This window comes from Mytilus californianus, unplaced genomic scaffold (genome assembly GCF_021869535.1).
Source record: "Mytilus californianus isolate M0D057914Y unplaced genomic scaffold, xbMytCali1.0.p SCAF_8, whole genome shotgun sequence".
NCBI classification, from domain to species: domain Eukaryota; kingdom Metazoa; phylum Mollusca; class Bivalvia; order Mytilida; family Mytilidae; genus Mytilus; species Mytilus californianus.
The window spans coordinates 21530887-21556931 of NW_026262734.1; the positions used below are offsets into that span (position 1 = coordinate 21530887).

At 31.8% G+C, this 26045-nt stretch overlaps 3 protein-coding genes across 3 annotated transcripts in view; 1 reads left to right on the top strand and 2 right to left on the bottom strand.

Annotated features, from left to right (window-relative positions):
• LOC127711942 (myosin-8-like) lies at nucleotides 1–7190 on the bottom strand. The gene is made up of 5 exons (XM_052218098.1): nucleotides 7056–7190; nucleotides 5138–5276; nucleotides 3860–3972; nucleotides 3266–3397; nucleotides 1–1333 (listed from the first exon to the last, which is right to left on the bottom strand). Exons 1-5 carry the CDS (start codon nucleotides 7188–7190, stop codon nucleotides 143–145), a joined length of 1710 nt encoding a protein of 569 aa, XP_052074058.1. The 3' UTR covers nucleotides 1–142.
• A 3985-nt stretch (nucleotides 7191–11175) lies between these two features.
• Nucleotides 11176–12470, bottom strand: LOC127711943 (uncharacterized). The gene is made up of 3 exons (XM_052218099.1): nucleotides 11793–12470; nucleotides 11443–11575; nucleotides 11176–11238 (listed from the first exon to the last, which is right to left on the bottom strand). The coding sequence occupies exons 1-3, from the start codon at nucleotides 12356–12358 to the stop codon at nucleotides 11176–11178; spliced, it is 762 nt and encodes a 253-aa protein (XP_052074059.1). The 5' UTR covers nucleotides 12359–12470.
• Nucleotides 12471–14130: 1660 nt separating this feature from the next.
• LOC127712662 (ubiquitin-protein ligase E3B-like) overlaps nucleotides 14131–26045 on the top strand; it is a 37189-nt gene continuing 25274 nt past the window's right edge. The window contains exons 1-8 of the mRNA XM_052219233.1: nucleotides 14131–14217; nucleotides 16309–16420; nucleotides 20268–20317; nucleotides 21936–22006; nucleotides 22451–22515; nucleotides 23395–23451; nucleotides 24192–24296; nucleotides 25303–25402. Coding sequence (XP_052075193.1) covers nucleotides 16310–16420; nucleotides 20268–20317; nucleotides 21936–22006; nucleotides 22451–22515; nucleotides 23395–23451; nucleotides 24192–24296; nucleotides 25303–25402 — 559 coding nt within the window. The 5' untranslated portion in view covers nucleotides 14131–14217; nucleotide 16309. The remainder of the gene's footprint in view (nucleotides 14218–16308; nucleotides 16421–20267; nucleotides 20318–21935; nucleotides 22007–22450; nucleotides 22516–23394; nucleotides 23452–24191; nucleotides 24297–25302; nucleotides 25403–26045) is intronic.

Below are 26045 nucleotides of genomic sequence, written 5' to 3' on the forward strand. Positions count from 1 at the left end.
ATTGTTAGACACTAATCACTTTAATGTATTAAATTAATATGGTATGTCTAATTGGTAAACAACAAAACAATGCACTCTTGAAAGGGTAACGCGTGTCGAAAATTGTAAGTATAACAAACAGTCGTTTAAAAAACACCACGATTTAAATGTTATCAGTTCCAAGTGATTCCCGAGAAAAATCGACTGACATTGCGTCTTTGCAGATAAGTGGTAATTTTGCTGGCTGTGTTTTCTTGGCGATGAGTGTCATTAGCTTCTCAAATTCTACATTGTCGTCAGTTTCTAGTATTGTTGCTAGATCTTGTTCAGACATTTCAGAATACCTTCGGTAAAACGTCTTAGATCTAGGAGTGTTCTCACTTTTAGTCAATTCTAATTCAGGGAACTTGACACGTGGTGTTTCTGGTCCCTGATAATCTTTTTTATCGACAAATGATATGTCTGTCTCGTCAGGGTCTGGTTCCAAGTCAACATCTGCTAATGACCCACGACGGCGATTTCTATTCGGAAGTGCTGGGTTACTTGCCAGATAGTTATCAAACTTCTTGTATGCCAATTGCATTTCATAAGTAGAATCCGGGGATGATACAGGTGAGGTTACAATGGCCCCTTTCAAGGTTTCACTAACTGTGTTATCATCCTTTGTCTTCTGATATTGTCTAAGCATCATGGTTTCTTTGATTAAATCCGTAATTTGGTCGTCTTTCCATTCCAACTTTTTCTTCAGATGCTCCACTTCAACTCGGACAGTCGCTACCATGTTTCGTAGATGTTTCATGTCAGTACCAGCATTTGACTTGTTTTTATACTGCGGTTTGTTCGATTTACGTAGAATTTCGATCAGCTTCTCTATTTCCCTGTTAACAATGGATTTTGCTTTTTCCTCTCTTTCTAAGTAACGTTTGACTATATCAGACAGAGGCTCAGACTTGTTTGTTGATTTCTTAAGAAGAGCAAGAACTGATTCACGTTCCGTCGTCTTACTTTCTACTGTATCCTGCTGTTGCTTTACAATATGAAGTATTGTTTTAACATTTTGCTCTAATCGTGAAAGTTTTTCGTTATCCTGGTTATCGTTTAAATTTTCGTTTACTGATAAAAATTCAGCAATTTGCCGATTTAAAATTTTAACCTTTTCGTTAAAAGAGACGAATTTCTCCCTAAGTCTGATTATTGAACTATTGTTTGCTGCATTAAATCTAGCTTGAACTGCAAGCTCCGTCTTAAACCTCTTTCTTGTTTCATCTCTTTCTTTTTCAAAAACTTGAATTTCCAGTTCTCTCTTCCTTAATTTTTCGTCCATGTCCGATAATTCCTCCTTCAGACAACTCACCTGAAAAATGCATTTGTCAACAGTTAGCAACGTATTAATCTTGTCTTTAGGGAACGACCATTTAAAAACTCTTGGGCACAGCTAGGGGTTGTGGCATATTAACCTAGAACGCTGCTCTAAACCCAATGAAAACACTTGGAAAATTGTTGGGGTTTTTTTTGTGTGTTTTCATTGGGTATCTATACTGCTAAAGGAAAAGACCGATTTCATTGTGCCGCAACTACTCTGAAACCATACAAAGTCGGAAATAATTGTGATATGACGTATAAATGTAGTGTTTTGTACTCCCTAAATTTGTCTTTGAAACAATCTTTTTTCCACAGAAAACGCCCATTTTTGAGAAAATATCTAAATTCGGAGATCGTTATCGATCCGTGTCTTATAAACTTTCGCGCATGCTCAGTCGACGTACTGCCCGACAACTCGGCCCACGGCCAACTCAAACCACTTAAAAAAAGGAATATAACAAACTCGAAGAAATGTGTTTAATCATTTGATTGTTTTCTTCTTCTCTTAGTAAATTACTCCTTTTTCAGAGCACCCGTGTCACACAGAGACAGAACTTGACTCGCCCCTTTCGAAAAACAAGAAATACTACAAACTAGCACTACTGAGAAATGTTTTAATCATCAGTGTTCTAGGTTGTCTTCTTCTTCTCTGAGTTATTTCCTCCGTTCTAGGAACACCTGTGTAACACCGAAATAGAAGCTACTAATTGGACATTCAAACTCCTATGGAAGAAGAACTGACAAATTAATAAAAACTATCAACATAATGCATCAGTGCATAAAAACAGTTTGAGAAACACGAACCCAAGCTGTGTATCACCATAAACATTTCAAGTAGTCTTCAAGCCGCGCTCGCGCGAGTTTTTTCTAGTAGATATGAAAATAAGGAGATGTGGTATGATTGCCAACGAGACAACTATCCACCAAAGTTCAAATAAAGTGGATGTATATAGCATATCATGTTCTAAATTAAGCTTCCCGAGCCACTCTGTCTGAGGGGAGGATTAGGTTATGTTTATTTTCAAAAAGAAATATTTTGAACCAAAACTTTAAGAAAACAGTATTTTGATTAAAGGGTGGAAAAAAATTCCAATTGAGATTTTTTGCCATTTAGTTTAATATTAAGTTCTTATAAAAAAAATCGCGTGACAAAAATTTGAATAATGTGATGCTTGCGTGGTACGAAATATTGTTTTTAGAATGAATAAAGCCCGCCCCCCCCCCAACCTCCCCCTCGTAAAGTTGAATGGTCGTTCCCTAAATACCCAAACTGTATTTTTCCCATGCGTATTATGTTTGGTTTAACTAAAACTCTCAGAATTTACGTATACTCTGAATAAGAGGAGGATTTATATATGTTTTTCTTGTTTCCGAATTCCTGTATTGCTATTGTATAATTGTAATTTGTGTAGTTTTGAAAAGTAAAATATTGTTTAAACTAAGAGGAGGAAGAAGAAGATACTCAAAATTATCGAAACAGAAAAATTATAGGACCCGGAAAATCACGCACAATGACAATCTGGATTTGAAAAAAAAACGTTCCAGACTTTATTTCAGCAGACGAACATGAAGCAATCAATATAGTGCAACGTTTACAAGTTTCAAAATGGCTTTTCAAATCTAAACTTTGAATGATGATATCAGAAATACTGCAAACACGTTTAATATACTCACCTTACCATGTTTCAAAACAGTCAAAAAAATTAAATTAAGGTTCCCTATTAAATTCAAACATCAAAATGTTACTAAAGAACTATGATACCTTTAACATGTTTAACGTGTAACATTTTTAAAAATGACAAAAACTTTGGAATTCAATTGGAAAAAAAATCAAATAAAATTATCTGGAAATAGTAGTCTCAAGGTATATAGTACTTCATTTTACAAAATAAAAAGAAAGAAAGAAACACTATGACAGTTATACCTGTTTTCTTTTATTTTCAAGTTTAACTCTCATGTCCCTTTCCTGCAGGAAACATGTCTTCTTATTCTCTAGTCCCTCCAATCTCTCTAACGATAACCTGTTCCAAAATTTTGCAAGGGCCTTTTCTTTTACCTGTATTTAAATAAAAATCAAATGAGAACAGTCTTCATTTAATTCATTTCGGGATTGCCGTGTCCTTAATTTGTACAAAATTTTAAATTAATGTAAAAAACAAAGGAGTTGTCCTCTATTTCTTTTTCCAAGGAAACTTGTTCCACGATAAGTTACAGTTTTACTTGATTTTAGAGTCATAACACATCAATTGTAAAATACTGTGAAATTGTTCCGCAAAATTGGTCAATAGTTACGGTACATGTTAGAACCGTTTCGTATATGCTTCATTACAGACACAATAGCCATTCATCATAACTCAATAAATGTAGCGAAGAAGTCACAAGAACAATATGCAAGATAAAGAATTGGTCAAAGGTATATCTTATGGTTGCATCTTTAGCCATTTGTTTTTATTTTGCATTTTATTCGCCAGTGTTAAGTCCACTTTGTGTGGTAAATGTGGCTACTAGGTGTTCTTACCTTAGTTTCAAGGTATTTTATAAATTTACTTTTCAGATCATCACAGACTTGATTGAAGATGGATGGAAACTTGTTAAAAAGATCATTAGCCTTGATAATACTGACGTCGTTATCTGCAAAAAAAAATAATGAATGAAAAACAGAATTTGGTTTTATTATGTATTGGTGCTCGTTGGTACTTGCCTGGGTCAGACTTGCATGTTTGTCTTGGTTGTTTTATTTTGTTCTGTTCCAATTCCGAAATTTCAGTATCAAGAACATTTAAAATTTAAGTGTCCCCCTCCAAACTGTGCGAAAACGCCCAAAGATTATGAAGCACATAACTTTATAGTACACTGTTATCATAAACTGCCACTGAACTAATATAAAGTCTTCACATGACGAAAACATAATCTTTCTTTCAGTTTAATTGAGGTCAGGAGCTGGAACGTCAGTAACTGCTAGTAGTCCTTTGTTAATCTATGTTGATCATTGTCATTTTGCTTACTTTCTACTGTTTTCTATTTTAATATCAGATTCAGACTTCTTTTAAACTTAGTTTTACTGCGCGTATTGGCACATTGGCTAGAGGTCAAGGAGGAGGGTTGAGATCTCACAAAACATGTTTAAGCCCGCCTTTGCGCCTGTTCCAAGTCAGGAACCTCTAGTCTTTCTTAGTCTTGTGTGTTTTTTAAATTTCGGTTCATTTGTATGTTTCGGAGAAGTGTGGCGTCCATTTATCTGAACTAGTATACATTATTGTTTATATAGGGGCCAACTGAAACCCGCCTCCAGGTGCGGGATTTTCTCGCTGCGCTGAAGATCCATTGGTGGCCTTGGGTTGTTTTCTGCTCTTTGGTCGGGTTGTTGTATCTTTGACACATTCTCCGTTTCCATTCTCTATTCTATTCTTATAGAATAAAAGCCAAACCCATGTGTTATGTCTTGCTGTTCTTCTTTTACGATCTTTTACGACAATGTGATTTTTGTGACTTTTTCTTGTATCTTTCTTTTTTTTATGTAAGTGTATCGCTAGTGTATTTTAAAAATGAAAATAGTTATTGATGGTTACATATCATGGCTTTCCAATAGAAATTTCAATCCTTGACAATCAATGCTATTTTGCTGACATTAATAAATCCTTCAACTCCTTTCATTCATAAATATCATCTCTCATTTATCAAGTCGTATTTGTTTTAGGGGGAATTTCAAAATCAGAATAAGCACTTGCGCTGCTTACGGTGTTATTTCTATACCGGTATTCTTATATAAAAAACCTACATAATAAAGATAATATACCTTCTTCATACAGTTGGTCTGCTAGAAAATTATGGCCTGTGATATGCAGTACATGTCGTAGCTTCCGGAAAGCATCAGATCCTCTTAATTTCAGTGTGTATAATAAATGTTTTATTTTTTCTTCTTTCGTCTTACATGCCTGCAATGTATTGGAGTAAAAAAGCTAAATTTACAAGTAAGCATTTCTAGGGATTATGTGTCATGATCCAGTGTTTGCCTTTTGAAAAAACTTTCACCAAACATTGACCACTCACACTAGTAAAGGTTTGTGCAAACTTGAAAAAATTATTAAACCCCACCACATTTTGTCCTTGCACTATCAGGTCAGGCTATATTGTTCGTTGTTGTTTGTCTTTGGTGGTTGGTGTTTTTGTTGTAGTGTTCAATAGTTCGGGTAATTTTGATAAAGATGCTTAAATTTGTTAAATTTATATATCTTTTTAATTAGAAATAATGAATTTCATAAACAGAATAGTTTACCTCATTGAATCTAAATCAATATATGAAACTTTCTTTTCCTCTTTGGTATAAATAAAAAGTTCTCTAAATAATGTAGTCTATCTATATTTAGTTGGTAGTTTCTGACAAGAGGTTGGAAATATAATTGTGATAAGTGTGTAACTATAAATGACAATTTACGACATAACTGAAACAACTGTTGCTTTAATTGTATTCTCAGGTAATATTTGAACAATATAAAAAAAAAAATAGGATACATATAGTGGCCTTTATTTATTTTAAAAACCAAACATGTACGCCACGAGCACTTCTCTTTTAAGTCTCACCACTTCTCCTTGTCCGTTTCAAAAAGAGAAGACACTTCTCCTTATTATTCTAAAGTAGTGTGAGCCCTGGTCGCTATTATCAACACATGAATGCTAAAAATACGATTATGTGAATGGAATGGAAACCATACACCTATGTAAATAGCACCCACTCAGTCAGAGCCGAATCTATCTACCCCCCACCCCAAACCCATCCACAAAAAAAAAGAAAAAAAAGCCTGCCTACCTACCCTTATTTTTAAACTGGTGAAATAGGAAACACACATAATTGTTTTGGCCTTATTACTGTCATCCTTTTAATGTATTATAAAAAGAGGCACGGTGTTTGGTTTTAGTAAAAGGAGGACAACTCTTGTGTTTTCGGTGTACATAGTCATCCGTCACACATATGAAGTTAGGTTACGTTACTTCTAAGTTATTCTGAATCCATGTCTATATTACAAGTAACTGTTTGTAGATGGATGGTGTGGTAGCAGATAAATGCATATATATAATACACTGGAAAAAAAAGACTGTTCTTTTGTAACAAAAATTAAAAACCTTTAAAGATAAGTTGAGAATAATCATAAGCACGCAGCATTAACGTTGGTATAGGGGTAATAGCAAAGACTGATAATAAACCGCTTGAGTCAAACTATAGATTATATAATACTAAGGGGAAAAAAGACTGTTCATTTGTAACAAAAATTAAAAACATTTAAAGATAAGTTGAGTATAATCATAAGCACGAAGTATTAACGTTGGTATAGGGATAAGAGCAAAGACTGATAATATCATAACTATTCCATGTGAGAAAATGTTTTTTTAATAAATAAAACCAGGTTTTCCTTATGCAAAAAGCTTCAAGTTAAAGTACAGTTAGTAAACATGAGATGATTATATCTATAGTCTAATCTGTTAAGATACACGTAGAACTTTATCTTCATCTAGAAAAACGAAATCTGTAATAAATAAAGTAAATGACGAATAATAGAAACAGTACATTTCAGTTTGTTGCATGAATGAAGCAATGATTTCTCATGAAAAATGGGAACATGTGTTAAAATATCAATTATGGGAAATTATAAAAAAAAAAATCAACTGTTAGAATAAAGTAGATACAAGATCTCAGTTAAAAAAAAATAATGACATACCTGCACATCAGTGATCATTGATTCTGGTAGAACTTGATTCCATCTTAGTTGATTATAAAATTCCTCCGTTAATATTATATTATTTATTAATAAATCATGATTTCTGTCAATAGCTGCTTTTTCTTGTTCTTCCATTTCGCGATTGTCACATAAGCTAATTACGGCAAAAACGGGCACCTGTGAGTGACGTAGTTTAATTTAATTATGAGGGTCGTGACATCTCAGTCAACAAACAAGTGCTATAAACTCTGCGCAATTTACAATATCATTCTAATGTAAACTGTTAAAGTATTTTAAAAGTATACAGTTTATTCTATTTATATTAATTTATTGCATGTTATATTTATTCATGTTGATAAAAATCAAAGATAGTTGATTTAAAATCTGTTTATGCATCAATAAAAGTCTAGCTTCTCAAAAGTTTTGTACTTTTGTTTGACAGGACATAGTTTTGTTGCAATCAAACAGCATTACTATTCAAGTCATCACATATGTAATAGGATGTGTATTTATATAAGTCCTTACTTAACGTTTTTTATTTTAACTGCGCGATATCAGCAGACAAATAGCACATTTTTATAATGATTATGTTTCATGTAACCTGCCAATCCTGTTTTCAACGGCAAGAGCACTGAAAAATTTACACATCTTATGCAGATAATTTATTTTTTTTTTAATATCAGTTCATTTTTATACGAAACTAATTTTGAAGCATTCAAATTTCATTGGAAGAATAAGCAATAAATATTGTTTTACGGAATTTATGTAAGACTGATTTAGGTTATGAGTGACCATGAAACACATACCAATGAATTCCTTCAAAACCACCTTTATTTATATAATGTTTTATGATATTAGAAAGATCAAATTCAAATGTATCAATGTTGTTTATCCTTTTCGTTTTTACAGAAAACTGCAAGTCTATTTAAACTTTAATTAATTACTCAGGGTATGTCGCATGGTATTAATTACTCAGGGTATGTCGCATGGTATTAATTACTCAGGGTATGTCGCATGGTATTAATTACTCAGGGTATATCGCATGGTATTAATTACTCAAGGTATATCGCATGGTATTAATTACTCAGGGTATGTCGCATGGTATTAATTACTCAGGGTATGTCGCATGGTATTTCCATTTAAAGTAATGGTAGAAACCATGTTTGGAGGCAGTTAGCGTCATTACAATTGCTGTTTTAAAGCCAAAGCGGAGATTATGGTTTGGTGGCGGGTCAGTTCTAAAGAAAATGTTTTAAAGTTTCGCCGGTCGACGACAGACCGATGACAGATGACGGACGTCGATGGAAATTTTGAGACTGATACCTGTCGAGCTTTAATCCATATTGATATACACTGGCCATATGTCAATGTCCTCAATTTGTGTTTGCACTTATACCGGTCGCTGAATACCCTACTTATATCGGTCGCTGAATACCCAACTTGCATGATAGTTATTTTGATTCCATACAATTAACTCTCTAATATTCGTTATAATTAATATGACTTATATATTATATAAATCAACTATTCGGTGTGTTCCTCCCTCTTAAATTGTTCTTAATTGTTCAGCAAATACACAATATTAAAGTCACAAAGAAAGCTTCTGGACAAAACTTAGGCAAAAAAATAAAAAAGACACTAATAAAAATATATATTTCTGAATCATAAATTAAAGGACAAATAAGACGCTGTTTAAGTTTCAAAGAATTTAGCTGCTATATAATCTTTAGACAAAATTAAAAAAAAAAACACTTAGAAAATATATATATATATATTGTTTTATTTATAAATTAAAGGACAAAGAATGAGGTCTATCTTCAAAACTCAACGATTGAAAATCCATATCTTAAATGTATTTTTTATTAATCGTGCTTTAATGAACACTGCCAATTTTTGCTAGAACTTTTTGACAATTATTTAAAAAAAAATGACTATTTAGAACTAGATACAGTTAACATGTATTTTACCATCGGGTCGCGGTCGCTGACGGTGATCTCGCTGGCAACTGTTACACTAAATGTCTAATAATTTGTCTGTAATCTCATTTTATTACATTGTCATGCACCTAATTTGTTGATGTCACCATTGGTCACGGCAAGGATTTGTATAGTGACACTATACAAATCCTTGTCCACGGAGATCAAATTACTTTGCTCCAAAAATTTCTCAATATTGTCAACTTTTTTTTAATTTGGAACGCTTATTTAATTGTCCAGTCAAAGTTTTATATTCAGTTTTACATTGATCATACATATCACCAGACTTCTGATTTCATTCATGAATAGCTTGCACACTAGTTTCCAGTGTGTTAATTACTTTACCTTCTAGATCTTTGAAAATTTTCGTTAGCAGGGGGGGCGGATCCATGATTTTTGAAAAGGGGGCGTAGAATTGAATCATTTGCCAAGTTTTTATCATGTTATTGTAATAGAGTATTATCTTCTGTTAGGTGGAATTGTCAAATAGGAGTCAATACGTCCTTGCTCCATTCTTTGTCGCTTCGAAAGCGTCATGCCTGTCATCCTCAGCCTTAGCAATGTGTTACCGTAATTTGAATTTCAAAATGACTGAGTGACGTTTTTGCGACGTACTGGTCAACTCCACGGTAGCGAATTACGTGACTTTGACATAATCAATAATATTATATACGTAAATACGAGCGAATAATATCTTTACGTAACGAATTGTCGCATAAAAATTAAATAAACGGGAAACGGCAAAGTTAACGAAATCTAATCTGATCAATCATTTTACAGTCTTAATAAAAAAAAAAGTAAAAAAGGGGGGGGGGGGGGGGGATAAGACCCTCTCTGGATCCGCCACTGGTAAGTGTATGCAGATTTTTTTTTCATTACCTTCCAAGCCAGATTCTAGCTTTTTTACACTTTTCTCGACAAATTTTGCAACACTTTTAAAGATAAGTGTTATCAAGGATTTGTATAGTTAAATCGAATACAGGACATCTCGGCACACTACAAACTCGGGACATGTTAAACTCGGCATAGTACAAACTCGGTCTATACAAACTCGGCACATTACCAATACATACTCGGCACATTAATGAATATATTTATGGAAATGATTCATAAAAAGCAATTTTATATAATAATTACGATGAGAAAAAAATAACAGGCATAATTTTTGAATTTTAATTTAGACCAAAGGTTAATCATTTATACACCGTGGCTGCGTATTTCTATAAACCCCCCCTGTGATTTAAACTAATATAAATCAAGAAATATGTACATCATACAGAAATTTAAATCTAATGTTTATTTATTTAATATTGGCGTTGCTAAGATTCACGTAAGAAAGATTGTTGAATAATATATAGACGTTTGGTTTATAAGTATTGCTCTTAGAGAACATAATATATGTATACCTTCAACATCATTATTTGTGCGAATGGAATGTTGGAAGATTGACCATGTTCTTGGACACCAATATCGACCTTCGAACCATGTTGAACTGATGTATACAACGAGCTCTTTTAATTCCTGGGAGTTTGCACGTTCTTTCAGTGTATTGAAAGCTGGTCTTATATCCGAGTGAGGCAAGAAAGGCAGAGCCATCAACGTACGGATGTATCTATATTCCACTCCTCTTGAGCTGTACGTTGTTTTCAGTCCCAAATCTTGAACTTTCCGCCAAATGGCTTGACCGAAATGGAAAGCACAACCTTTGATGCTTGCATTTGGAAAGATCTGTCGTATTGCTTTCCAAGCACCTGTTAAGAGAAAATGAAAGATTAAACCACTTACTAAGTCATTAGCAATTCTATGTATTGTCAATCGTCTATAATTAGAGGTTGCTAGTGTCTAAATCCACCGTACTCAAAAGTGTACTAGAGTTTTCAGTTAATTTTACACCAATTTAAAGTTATTTCGATTTATTTTTCAATTTACCTTTTTCAAAGTCCAAGCAAAACCCTTCCACATGGAGTACACCAATCTTCTTCTTCAAACATTCAAGAACCTACATGTATATATAATAGGAGATTTAGATACAAATATATCAGGGGTACAAAGATACAACGAAAGATATACAAAACATTCTATACATGTAAAGTGTACATGTTTTTAATTTAACCTTCAACTTTCAAATTTAAAATGGTTAAACGTCACATTGACGCATCTTTTGATCGTTTGATGCATCTCCAGTAGGTGAAATTGCCTTTAGACATCTAAAATATAAAGAATATACATGTCGTACAGTAATTAACTTATCTTAGTAAACCGCTAATATTTCAAGGATATCAAAAGTCTAACTTTAATTTCATAATTCATATTCATACCATTTATAATTTTAAGTGGATACCTTTTTGCCAAAGCTTTAAAAAGATAATTGTCGAGAGATATCAATTCTGTACTTAGAAAAAAATATATACCTTCTTTGTGTATTCGTAACCGTCACTGCTAACCAGTTTTAAATTACTTCTTTGTGTCCCCTTTTCTATTATAGAAAATGTAGGTGGACCATCTGGTAAAATTGTGTCAGGCAACTCCGGCTCTTGTATGGAACTGTGAAAATAAACGAAAACATAATAAGCATTCTGTGAAAGTAAGGACTAGTTTTGAAGCTATGAAATGCAATATTTATTTGTGTAAACACTTTTCAAAGAAATCAATATGTTTTTTTTTTTCATGTTATGACATATTTTATGAAAGTCGAAAAATTCATTTAAGTAAAACATTTGTTTAATATATATATATATATATATATATATATATATCTTACTTTTCAACAATCTCCTGGTCGTCATTTTCATCTTGGTGATGGGTAAAGTCAAATGACGCATCAAGTGGTAAGGGCGATAGAGGATGCACACTGGTTGTTCTGTTTGAATGTGTCTGAGGTGCATCGGGCAGTGAAGGGCTGAGTATTCTCGTTGTATTATATGTTGGTGGCTGCATTAATGACTGTTCTGGTGCCACACTTACAACGTTATATGTCCTGTTAGGTGACAATGGCGACAGAATACGTCTTGGCACTCGTAATAAACCACTTCTGTGTGGTGTATTAACTGGCGATGCATGGGGAAGATTTGTTGGATTGCTCGTAGCTGAAGGTACTTCTGTGAATGTGGAATTTATAGAGTTTGATTTTCTGCTAATCAAGGAGATATTGAAGGTACCATATCCTGTCAGTGTGGAACGTTGCTCACTGTCTTGCTCTAATCTGGTGGATTCTACAGGAGCATTTTCTGTTGTGTTCTTGCATAGATTGCAAGTAAATGCAATGTCAAGCTTTCCTTTCATAAGACGACGATAGTCTGTTTGATTAATGCCTGAAAATGTGATCATATACGTGCATTTTTTATGTTGAAAATTCGAGAACAAATAATAATGAAAATAACAAGACTTGGAGCGAGATAATTTTATAGAGTCAAAGTAAGGAGACACTTCAGTGATGTACTTATGTATAAAGTTTAATATGTGTTTTCCTACTCAGTATTTACTTTAATATATTGAACTACGGAAAACTACGCTCTTCTTAGTATTAATTTAAATAAAAGGAAGAACATCGGAATGACATTAGATGTGTTAACTATATATACTAGTATATATATGTGATACATTTTAAAGACAATTATTTCAGGTTAACGGACAAAATGTCCCAAAATTGATAGAAAACGTAACAATTTATTACTAGTAATTATCCATATGTTGCATAAATAGTAACAAGTTCTTAAAATAATATTTTATTATAAATAAGATAACTGTATGTAGCATTTTTTCATAAGCATTTTAAGATGATGATTCATCTAACTAAATCATAAACAAAATTGTAAGATAAAAATTCGTTGAAATAGTGAGAGAAAAAAATTAAAAACAAATTCAATATATTAATATGTAATTAATATATATACATACCTGTATTACAAACTCTGTGTACCCATCTTTCACAGTTATCACAGGTCAGTGCTTGTTGTCTGGTAGTGACAACACGGGAACACTCGACACAATGGTCTGTGCCCATTTTTGGACGAAAGTATTAAATATTAAAGCGGATATACAGAGCAATTCGTGAAACAATTTAAAAATATTAAAAGACTATGATTATATTTTTAGTTTGTTACCAGATATATATGTACTTTTTACGCAATAAATTTAAAAAGAGGCGGTACTTGACATTTTAATTGGTATGCATTTGTCACATGGAGTTCAGCAGCATTAACTCAAGCTGCTATACTAACGGGATATCATAAAAATGTTATCAGGCTGTCATTAAATACCGCTGTTATTAATTATCATGTGATAATTATACTGCAATATATAATCAACACCTGTTTCCTGAAACTTCTCTAATTAAAAGGATAAAGGTAGCCATCCTATTCTTTTTATTGCAGTTAATTGGAGATAATCATAAAATCATAACAATATAATCAATAAAATACATAATTTAAATAGGAAACAATAATAAAATCATTGACAATGTTACATATTTATTACAGTTTAGTGTTACAACAGTTTATTAGATACGTTGAAAAACGGGGATGCAATTTTTAATGTTTATCTAACTTTTTATAGAAAAAGAAAAAGAAAAAAAATGAATTTCAGCGTAAAATATATTAAATACAAACACAAATATTTATTTATGCTCAATTTTACATAATGATTTTCTATTTTCAAAACTATTTTTAAAAGACGTTTTTGTCTATTGGCACAATAATATATCTGACACATTTTTATTGGACCGAGTTTGTAATATGCCGAGTTTGTAATGTGCCGAGTTTGCACTATGCCGAGTTGACATGTGCCGAGTTTGTAATGTGCCGAGATGTCTTGCTTCGGTTAAATCTTACTATTTAAGCCTGTTAGTCAGGCACTGATGGCTGCGTTTTCTATTCTTTTTCTGTAAAAAGGTAAAACAAAAGCAAACGAACAAATTACTACCTTTAAAAAGATTAATGCTCGGAATTATACAAACAAAATATACATGTTACAAAATGTGCATAGCTTAATTGTTCATTGTTCCAACTTACCAAACAGCGGGAATACAATAAATAATGCGAAATATGTAGACACTGGATTAGACAGACATAATTTAGCTTATTGGAATAGAAAGGGAGATAATCAATATTAAAAAGTGATGGAAGGAAAAGCCAAAGGAAAATATTGACAACAAACACAAATACGATATGGAAATGAGAGGAAATTAGGTAACTAGCAATGTTTCATTTACGATGAAGACAATATCAGTTAAATGAAAAAAAAAAAAAATGATGCTGTGAATATTGTGGATCGTCAGATGGCAGTCTCTCTTTTTAATTTTATATTTTTTGTCATAATTATCTATCTCAGTATCCTGGGAACAGTATATCTATATATATATGTTCCTGCAGTATCTGACAGTTGTAATTAAAAAAAAGTGTGATTTGATTTTTTATTAGTATAATTAATTACTATGACAAATTACATCATAACAATTGGACATACAATCAAAGATTGAAAAAAAAGATTGGAACAAATTAATTGAACTAATACACCTAATCACTATTTATTCCATTCCGGATAAGTTCTAAAATTACGGTAGGTCTTTTCACCACCGCACACCACCGAACACCTCAAAACACCGCTGAACACCCCAAAATAATCTAAATCTATGAAAAAAGACAATATTTTATTATGTTATCTTATCTATTTTAGGTATTTTAGTAAAAAGCTTGACAAATAAAAAGGAAACGAAACCATGCAATTAATAACACCCAAAAAGTAGAAGAGTCATCAACACTGCAAAACACCGTCGAACACCCATAATTATACTTTTTTTATCATTTTTTTTTAATTTATTTATTTTAACTTTTGTTGTAATGAGGGGGGTAGGACCTTTATCGGGACTCCGGGATCGGGTGTTTTTAAGCTCGGGATTGATCCTTTCGTGATCAGGGAATTCTTTTTTCGAATTTAGGGATGTCGGGATTTAAATTTTTTTTAAATTCGGGACCTCAGGATTCCATGTTTTTAAGCCCAGGATTTCGGGATCAGGACACTGCAGAACACAAGAAATATATAGTTTTTGTCATCCAAGCTCCCGTGTTCTGAAATTGTTCAGTAAATTGATATTCCAATGAAGTGTCGTTTTTGTCCAGAATAAAAAATACAAACAAATATTTATTAAGAAATATAACTTTTATTTGTTTGTTTGTTAAAAACTAAGGCAGTATCAGGAAGGCGAAATTGAACTACAGAATGACAAAAAACAGACCCTAAAACTACATAAATATATATATTGAACAAAATAAAAAAAGAATTCATCTGCTCAGAACCAAAAAAATACCTAAAATAATTATATTGAAATATACATTGAATCATTATGTATTTGATTCACAGAAACAATGACATAATAAATAGACTTTCACAAACGCTACATGTGTATCACTGTTAAATTGGTTTTTGAAATTGCGATACAAAATCAACAAATTCAACAGTTTTCTGCTTTAATTGACACACATTATTGATTTTTTCATAGTTTTTATTCACTTTTGGGGTGTTTGGCGGTGTTCGGCAGTGAAAAGACCTACCCCTAAAATTACACAACTTTTTCATCCAGTTGAAGCTATCTGGGACCCTGTTTAAACAATGCACCATGCATGATACTTTTTAATGAGACATGTTTAAAACATCGTAAATACTTCAAACAAAATATCTTTTTGACTATAATTTGAGTTTCAAAAAAAGTCATGAAAGTGGATCATAATCTATCAAAGTTTCCTATTGATCGCTTTCTAAATTTTTCCCTTCCTCAGCTCGTTACTGATGACCTTTGTTTTTTTCCCTGTTGACCCAAACAGGAAGTTGTCTAAATAACTGTTTTTTCCGGATTGGACTGAAAAGCGATAAGGTGTATAGACATAGTTACACTAGTTACACTTGTATGCAAATGTGTCTGCCATTACTTAAAATCACACAAGTTCCTGTAAAATTTGACATCACAATTTAAAAAATTTGATGTCATAATTAAAAAGTGATTGTTACTTGACGTGCGAAGGTTTTTCGGAGACAGATCTAAGGTCATTAGGAGACAGATCTAATGTCATTCGGAGACGGATCTAAGGTCATTCGGAGACTAAATTCAGCTAAATACCTTATAGCCTGCAGCACCACTACTGAGTGCTTCAAGGAGAAACTCACCAAAGAAATTATCCTTGATGCTTACCAATACCTACATGCATAATCCATAACTTTTTTTTTATCTAATATACAACAATGTATTTGACAAAGAAATCCTATGTATAAATCATACATTTCAGAATGTTTGGTAAGGTAGATGCTCAGAAGAAAAGTTTTTTAGACCAAACAAAAGCACTAAGAGATGACAGAGCCTATGAGAAGAAGAGACAGATTGCAGTTATCAAAATTCAGGCGAGAAGAACCAAAATCTTTAGATTTATATGATAAAGCCCTTGGTGTCTATTCTGGTTTTGAAACCATTTGAATGCCATTTTCATTTCTTTCTTCAGGCTCAGGTTAAACCTTTGTATATAATTCATACTCCAAGTTAAACTTTATAGACTTGCAATTTTTATACGACCGCAAAAAAATTTTGTGGTCGTATATTGGTATGACGTTGGCGTCGTCGTCGTCGTCGTCGTCGTCGTCCGGCGTCGTCGTCGTCGTCCTGCGTCGTCGTCCGAATACATATTGGTTTTCGCACTCTAATTTTAGTTTAAGTGAATGGATCTTTTTGAAATTTGACCATAAGGTTAAATACCACAAAAGGAAGGTTGGGATTGATTTTGGGGGTTATGGTACCAACAGTCAAGGAATTAGGGGCCAAAAAGGGGCCAAAAATGAGCATTTTCTAGTTTCCAGACAATAACTGTGGAACGGTGTATGGATCTCTCTGAAATTATACTACAAGTTTCCATACCACAAAGGGATGGTTAGGATTTGCTTTGGGGGGTTATGGCTCATACCGTTTAGGAATTAGGGGCAAAAAAGGGGGAAAAACAAGGTTGTCCTGGTTAATGGACAAATACTTTAGTACAAAACATAATTTAAAGCAGTGTAAGGGAGATAAATCAAATACATCATTGAAATTATCTCCCTTACATTGCTTTTAAATTATGTATAAAGTAATGGTTAATGAACAATAAAGATAATCTAAAACAGTGTAAGGGAGGTAATCCAAATACAACGTTTTGGTTACTTCCCTTACACTGCTTTTAAATTATGTTTAAAGAAATGCATATTTATAAAGGAAGACCAGTAAAAATATCTGCAAATGTTTTCATCTTTTTTTTTTACAAAAAAATCCATATGAAAGATTTGACACTATATTTTTATTAATTCTATTATAAAATAGATTAAGTTAGCACTATGGTAAATTTAAATGGGTAATTATGGTTGCCAACTCCATTGGAAATTTGAATTGAGATTATGACCATATCTTGAGGGAAAGAATTTTTTTGGGGGAAAAAGGGGGGGGGGATAAAAAGAAATTGTGGGGGGCCAATTTTTTCTCATTTCAGATTTCAGAAATTAAAAAGAATTATTCTTCAAATATTATTTTTTTTTCAAATTTCAAATATTGAAAAATTTCAAGAAGTAATCTTTAATTGCACAGTATGGCGCATTAGATTTGTAAAATCTTTGATCACATTTATTTATTTGTTATGCCGAATCTAACAGTGTATTTAGATTTTTAATTTTGGGTCCAGTTTTCAAATTGGTCTACATTAATGTCCAAAGGGTCCAAAATTAAACTTTGTTTGATTTTAGCAAAAATTGAATATATGAGGTTCTTTGATATGCTGAATCTAAACATGTATTTAGATTTTTGATTTTTGGCCCAGTTTTCAAGTTGGTCCAAATTGGGGTCCAAAATTAAACTTTGTTTGATTTCAACAAAAATTGAATATATGGGGTTCTTTGATATGCTGAATCTAACCATGTATTTAGATTTTTTATTTGTGGACCCCGTTATCTAATTGGTTCATATTGAGGTCAAAAGGGTCCAAAATTAAACTTTGTTTGATTTCATCTAAAATTGAATTATTGGGGTTCTTTGATATTCCAAATCTAACCGTGTATTTAGGTTTTTAATTTTGGGTCCTGTTTTTTAAATTGGTCTACATTGAGGTCCAAAGGGTCCAAATTAAACTTAGTTTGATTTTAACAAAAATTGAATTCTTGGGGTTCTTTGATTTGCTGAATCTAAACATGTGTTTAGATTTTTGATTATGGGCCCAGTTTTCAAGTTGGTCCAAGATAGGTTCCAGTATTTAAACTTTGTTTGATTTCAACAAAAATTGAATATATGGGGTTCTTTGATATGCTGAATCTAAACATGTATTTAGATTTTTGATTATGGGCCCAGTTTTCAAGTTGGTCCAAATTGGGGTCCAAAATTAAACTTTGTTTGATTTCAACAAAAATTGAATATATGAGGTTCTTTGATATGCTGAATCTAACCATGTATTTAGATTTTTTATTTGTAGGCCCCGCTATCAAATTGGTTCATATTGAGGTCAAAAGGGTCCAAAATTAAACTTTGTTTGATTTCATCGAAAATTGAATTATTGGGGTTCTTTGATATGCCAAATCTAACCGTGTTTTTAGATTTTTAATTTGGGTCCTGTTTTTTAAATTGGTCTTCATTGAGGTCCAAAGGGTCCAAAATTAAACTTAGTTTGATTTTAACAAAAATTGAATTCTTGGGGTTCTTTGATATGCTGAATCTAAACATGTGTTTAGATTTTTGATTATGGGCCCAGTTTTCAAGTTGGTCCAAGTTGGGGTCCAAAATTATATTTTTTTTGATTTCAACAAAAATTGAATATATGGGGTTCTTTGATATGCTGAATCTAACCATGAACTTAGATTTTTTATTTGTGGCCCCGCTATCAAATTGGTTCATATTGAGGTCAAAAGGGTCCAAAATTAAACTTTGTTTGATTTCATCAAAAATTGAATTATTGGGGTTTTTTGATATTCCAAATCTAACCGTGTATTTAGATTTTTAATTTTAAGTCCCGTTTTTTAAATTGGTCTACATTAAGGTCCAAAGGGTCCAAAATTAAACTTAGTTTGATTTTAGCCAAAATTGAATTCTTGGGGTTCTTTGATATGCTGAATCTAAACATGTGTTTAGATTTTTGATTATGGGCCCAGTTTTCAAGTTTGTCTAAGTTGGGGTCCAAAATTAAACTTTGTTTGATTTTAACAAAAATTGAATATATGGGGTTCTTTGATATGCTGAATCTAACCATGTATTTTGATTTTGGACATTGGACCATAATAGGTAAATTAAAAAAAATCAAGTTCTTAGACCACATTCTTTCTGTGTCAGAAACCTATGCTGTGTCAAATATTTAATAACAATCCAAATTCAGAGCTGTATCAAGCTTGAATGTTGTGTCCATACTTGCCCCAACTGTTCAGGGTTCAACCTCTGCGGTCGTATCAAGCTGCGCCCCAGCGAAGCATTTTATTATGTCTTATTATGGATAGAAACATTTTTTTTTGCAAATTGTAATTGTTTATTGTCATTTCGCATTTTGGGTCCTTGATCGATCAAGTAAAATAAAAAAAAAATTATAAAAATATTTGTTGAAAATATGATACATGGAAAATTTGGTTTGGTACTATAAACAAGATTGAACACTTATTATTTGTGACTATACTTATAAATAGATGTCGTACAACAATGTTATAAACAGTACAGGAAGACATAGATATAAGAAGATGTGGTATGAGTGCCAATGAGACAACTCTCCATCCAAGTAAAAATTTATAAAAGTAAACCATTATAGGTCACAGTAAGGTCTTCAACACGGAGCCTTGGCTCACACCGAACAGTAAGCTATAAAGGGCCCCAAAAAAATTACTAGTGTAAAACCATTCAAACGGGAAAACCAACGGTCTAATCTATATAAAAAACGAGAAACGAGAAACACTTATGAACCACATCAACAAACGACAACTACTGAACATCAGATTCCTGAACATGCATGATATGATCATGATGATCTTCTGCAATGTACAGAGTAAACATGGTAGACTTGTTCAGTATTTAAAACCTGGATACATCACATTTTAACATTTTTAAATAGAAGAACAATGTAGAATGAATAACAATTACATTGTATTTGAATAAGATTTTAAACTTTAGACCACTAAAAGATAGAATAAGAACAGTATTGTACATGCACTCATGATTCTGAGAGAAGTAGGCTTTTAATTATCTGTTTTACAATTTATTTTACAGTGTGTGGTACGTGGATTCCTTGAGAGACGTAGACTTACAAGATCAATAAAGTAAGAAACTGACCAATTCTGTCGTGAGAATCTACATATTATAAAAGATGATTTCTGTGTCTACATGAACAAAACTTCATGCAAATAGCTAATTAATACAAAAACAAAAAGACATTTGTAGGTCCACATACACTTAAACAAGATAGGTATTGACTATGTCGCATAACCTGTGATATAAGTAGTTGTTGATGATTGAAGGTGATGGCACTCTGATTTACTACCCTCCTATGTATAACCTTTGTTATAAAACACTGAGATATTTCAGATTGAATCACCCAAAATCACCAGCATTCACTGTGAGATTCACCGTCGTGGAGAGTAATCTTTTAAACAAGTAACACCTTGTACAGATTGTCGGTATTTAAATATAACAATAAACAAATATATACGAGATATATTCAGCTTAAAATCACAAAGACATATAGAATAATTGCATTTTTGAAAATGACTGTATCAGCAAGAATATCAAGCAAGGGCTGGCTGATGAAGTCATTTAAAAAAATAAAATGTTATTATTCTTTTTATCGTCAATTTTGTCTAAACAATATTATTTTTGGTTTAAGAATACAAACTAAAGTGAAATAGTTAGTAAAATTATGTTTATGCATACTATACTTGTGATAGTTATTCGGTTGTATGAATGAAGTCGCATCCATTGCATTGATTAATTGACGTGGATAGACATGAAAGTGTGACATTGCTGCACTGTTACATGAGGTCATTGTTGCACTGTTACGTGAGGTCATTGCCTAATATTTTTTAATATCAGGTCCTGTCCATGATATAGAAAAATATTAGGCAGTAAGATCATAGGGAAAATGTACAAATTGCAGATAAAGTTAAATGAACCACATTATAAAAATTATTTTCAGCACAAAAACAAAACTCGGGCAGTAATAACAGTTTGTTAAATATACAAACAGAAAGACACAGGTACACAAATAAAACAATACTTTGTTATTCTTGTATTATTTACATATCTACAATTACTTGAATATGATTAATTGTAAGAATTTCTCTTCTTGGCTTACACTTCAATAGACCTTGTTTTCAAAACTAGTTTTTCTACCTATGTTAACGCTGTGTCTATTTCACTTTTGCATGATACACATGAATGGAATCCTTGGGTTGGGTTCAAAAAAAGTGAAATTAAAAGAAAAAAAAGAACAATTGTTCAGGTAAAGAATTATAAGGATTAAACACATTTTGTCTAAAGATTATTGATGTGTAAATTGGTCGCTGACTCACAAACTTTACATAAAAGTCGTGACTTTTATTCAGTTTGTCAGTTAACTGCCCCAATTAACAAATCAATAACATCTAGAAAAAAAAAATTAAAATCTTATAGAAATTAACATGCAGCTTTTGTATGAATGTTTGTATTTGGCAGATTTTTAATGAAACCTAGACCATTATAAGTAGCACACTTCGAAAAAAGTAATGCAACAAAATATTTGATATAACCATGCTAATTTAATGTTGAAATTGACTTATTCTGAAATGATGAATACTGTTTTCAGTTAGCCTGGTATTTGAATGTTATTTATTTTCCATTAACAAATTATCTCCCCTGAACATCATAGATACACGGATGGATATCTTTTATGTTTGATTACAGAAATGAAGTATCTGGCTTGTTACAGATTCCTACAGACAAAGATAGTGAATATCATCCAAAGTTGAAGCCAGGTAACAACACAAAAAATAACATTAACCTATTAATTTTAGTATGCTAGGTCTATATTTATACAAATGTTGTTTCATCAAATGTTGAAGCACTGAAAAAAAACCCCAAAAAGACCAAAAGTTAAGCCAAACCTAGAACTATATGTTATTTATTATAGCCGTTAAAAGTCTATAATATTTGATAAAGGGAAGATTTTTACAAAGCAAAGTTGGAGAGAATTCTAATGCCAAAATAATATTATAGTGTATATGTTGTAAAACAAATAACAGAAAGAAAATCTTTAGATATGATCAATGATTTTTTATTAAATAAAAATGTGACAGAAAAAGTGAATCAACAATATTTTTTATAATTTGATAATATAGATTAAGGATTTTCAGGTGATTTAATTTTGATTTGAAGTTATTCCTTTGGAATATTTATAGCCACTGTTTTTTTATTAACAGCTGTAGAAGTTTATAAGACTATCAAGAAAGTTTTATACAAGTTTAAGGAAGATGATGACAAAGAGGTAACTTATGTTTTAATCATCAAGCCAAGAACTTCTTATCAGTCATAATATTTTCAGATATAAAAATTAAGAGTCAGACATTGATATTGCCATTGCAATTTTCACTTACAAAATTTGTCTATCTTACTCATAAATATTGAACAGAGAAACTAACCTTGAACGTTGTTCTTATTTCATTTCTTTAAATTGTATCTTGATGAGTTTGTTTATGGTATCATTTCTATTTATTGATTGTTATTTGTCAATGTTTGTTTCATGTCTAGTGTCAAATTTTTTCATGCATTTTCAAGTCAAGCTTTTGTATTATAATACATAACTCTTTAATTATACCCCCGCTTTAAAAAAGTGGGGTTATACTGTTTTACCTCTGTCTGTCCTTCGGTCAGTCCATCCATACGTCAGTCCGTCCGTCCGTCCCATCAATGTTTTTGTCGCATTTTTCTCAGGAACTACTTGACAAGGATTTCTGAAATTTGGATTCAGGGTTTATATAAGTAAGTTACACCGTGTGATGCGTTTTCAGATTCATCACTCAACAACTTCCTGTTTACCGAACACTTGTATTATTTTACACATGATAGCCAAGTCGAAAATTTTCATCACATTTTTCTCAGGAACTACTTGACGGATTTCTGAAATTTGGTTTCAGGGTTTATATAAGTCAGCAATACCGTGTGATGCATTTTCAGATTCATCACTCAACAACTTCCTGTTTACCGAAATATTTCGGCGGGGGTATCATCAGTGAGCAGTAGCTCACAGTTTTACTTGTTTCTACTGAATTTTCCCCTAGGTTTTTTCTGTAGTCTTTAATGTGTATTTTGATTTTTTTCTCGAAATTATTTTCAGTTTTAGGTATGTTTTATTTTTATTTTCCAGGCATTTTTGTACCTGTGCCGTTACCTTTTATGTTCCATGGATTCTGAGGATATAAAGGTTACTCATTTTATTATACATTTTATGATAAGTGAAAAAGATACTGAAGGTTGACTACCATTTATCTAGCAATATTTTCATTATCCTTTTCATAAATCCAGATTTTTACTTTAAATTCATCTTTTCAAGACTTCTAGAGGATCAATATCATTTTATCAAATATATATGATTAGATTACAAACAACAAACTTTATATATACCACACATAATACAATAATGTTTTATTAATTTAAAAGTGCTTCAATTTTATATGCAGACATTTCATAAAAAAGCACTCTTTTATATAAATTTCTTGTACAGGTGCAAGAGGATTAGATTTACATTATAAGTAACTTTCAGACAGAATCAGACTTGAAGAAGATAACTGTGTGTTGTTTATATCATTTTAATTACACCTTCAAATGTATTTAGCATGAAAAATAACCTATCAGTTTATAAAGAAGTCCACAGACTGTTATACTAGAAACTATATTAATTTTGCTGTAAGGTGTAAGCTATCAGTGTCTGCCTGTAATACTTTTTAGATGAAATTTTATTCATTATCATTAACAATTAGTTCTTTTTTTATAAATTAAGAGATAATTGTATTATTTTCCAGCTTCAAGTATATTAAATGTCTTTCATTCAAAATGATTATTTGAAATGTCAAACCCGTGGGAACCATCTGTTAAACTTTTTCTTTTTTATATGGTTTTAAATTCAATTCAGAATATATCTTGTATGTGTCAATCTGTTATCAGGTTTGTTATATTGCTGTTGCTTTAAAGAAAGAGTTTGTGTTGTCATGGATACAACAAGTCAAAGATATCAACTGGAAATGTTGTTGTTATTTAAAAGAACTAAAGGTAAGGCATTATAATTACAATGGATACACACAGTTGAAGATATCAGCCAAACATTTGTATTTCTAAGAAGCTATGTTGAGAGGTAGTTACCATGTTAAAAAGATAGACAACCATAGTGATATATTACTGATACTGTGGATTCATTCATTTTGTGGATACCAATTTTTATGGATCAAGGAAAAATTGTATTTATGTGGATATTTGATTTCCTTGTTTTGCCAAAGTCTGCATATAAGCCTATAGAAAATTTATACTTCGTTGAAAATTTAAATTTGTGGTTTAATTATACCCACAATCTCCACAAAAATTGGTATCCCACGAATAATAATGAATCCAAAGTACCTTATCACTACATTGATCTTGATAATACATAAGATACCAGAAATTACAAAAAATAATTTTTGCATAGGTCAAGGATATCATTGTATAATCTTCTTCACAATTAAATTAAGTGAATTATATTTACATGATGTATTAGGTATGGGTTTTGCTCCCTTATGAAGGTGGTACAGTGACCTATAGTTGTTAACATTCTCATTCATTAGTCTCTGGTAGATAGTTGGTTGCATTGGCAATTATGCCACATCTCCTTATTTGTATATATGTCAATTTGAAATGATGTATTGTACAGTACAACCAAGATAAATCAGTTAAACATCACTTTTTGTGTTGATTTGTGCACATGTATTAGCTAGCTATAAAACCAGGTTTAATCCATCATTTTTTGTTTTCCATTCGTTTGAAATGTTTGAGTTTTTGATTTTGCCATTTGATAAAGGACTTTCTGATTTGAATTTTCCTTGGAGTTCGGTATTTTTGTTATTTTACTTACTGGTTTTTACACAGGAAATACATGATAGGTTTGTATATCAGTGTGTTATTATCTCAAATCTCCAGCAATCACTCTGATCACAATCCAAAACACTAAGTAGAGTGATTTTTACACACAAGAAAAACCCTGTTTGTACTTTAAATCATGACATGATCTGAATTGTTTTATTTTTAGCCAGAGAACCATGTTGACTTTAGTGTGATGATGTTATTGTTGAGAGTTTTAATTGTATTTACCAGTACATCTACATGGAAAATAGTTAAAACTACACCAGGTAAATATCTCAATTAGGTATTCCACAGGATGTCCCCTCAAACACTATTACTGAGAGTTTTAATTGTATTTACCAGTAAATCTACAAGGAAAATAGTTTAAAGAACACAAGTTACATATCTTAGAATCTCAATTAGGTATTCCACATGGTTTCCCCATGTATAATATGACTTTAAAGTTTTATTTTTGAACCAAAGACTGAGGTTGTGAGTTCGAATCCAACTCGGGGCTAGTGCACTCGACTCCAATCTTAATTGACTAGGATTGTTAATTTTCCTACCGAAGGTCGATGGTTCTCTCCAGGCACTCTGGCTTCCTCCACCAATAAAAACTGACCGCCACAAAATAGCATAATAGTGTTGAAAGTGGCGTTAAACACCAATCAATCAATCAATTTAAATTTTACAGTTTTATCATGAAAGACATTTGTTTCTATGAAAAAAAGATTTTACTGAGATAAAATTGGTTCATATAATGTCCTTGCATAAAAGCACAATTTCTACTACCAAAAATAATGTATGAATTGTATCTGAGACAGCTGTGGAAACCAACACTCACTTTTGTCTGAAGCATGCAATATATTTATTATTGATTTTACAATGTTTTTCATTACAAACATTTTCACTTCTTTTTTCTCTACTTCT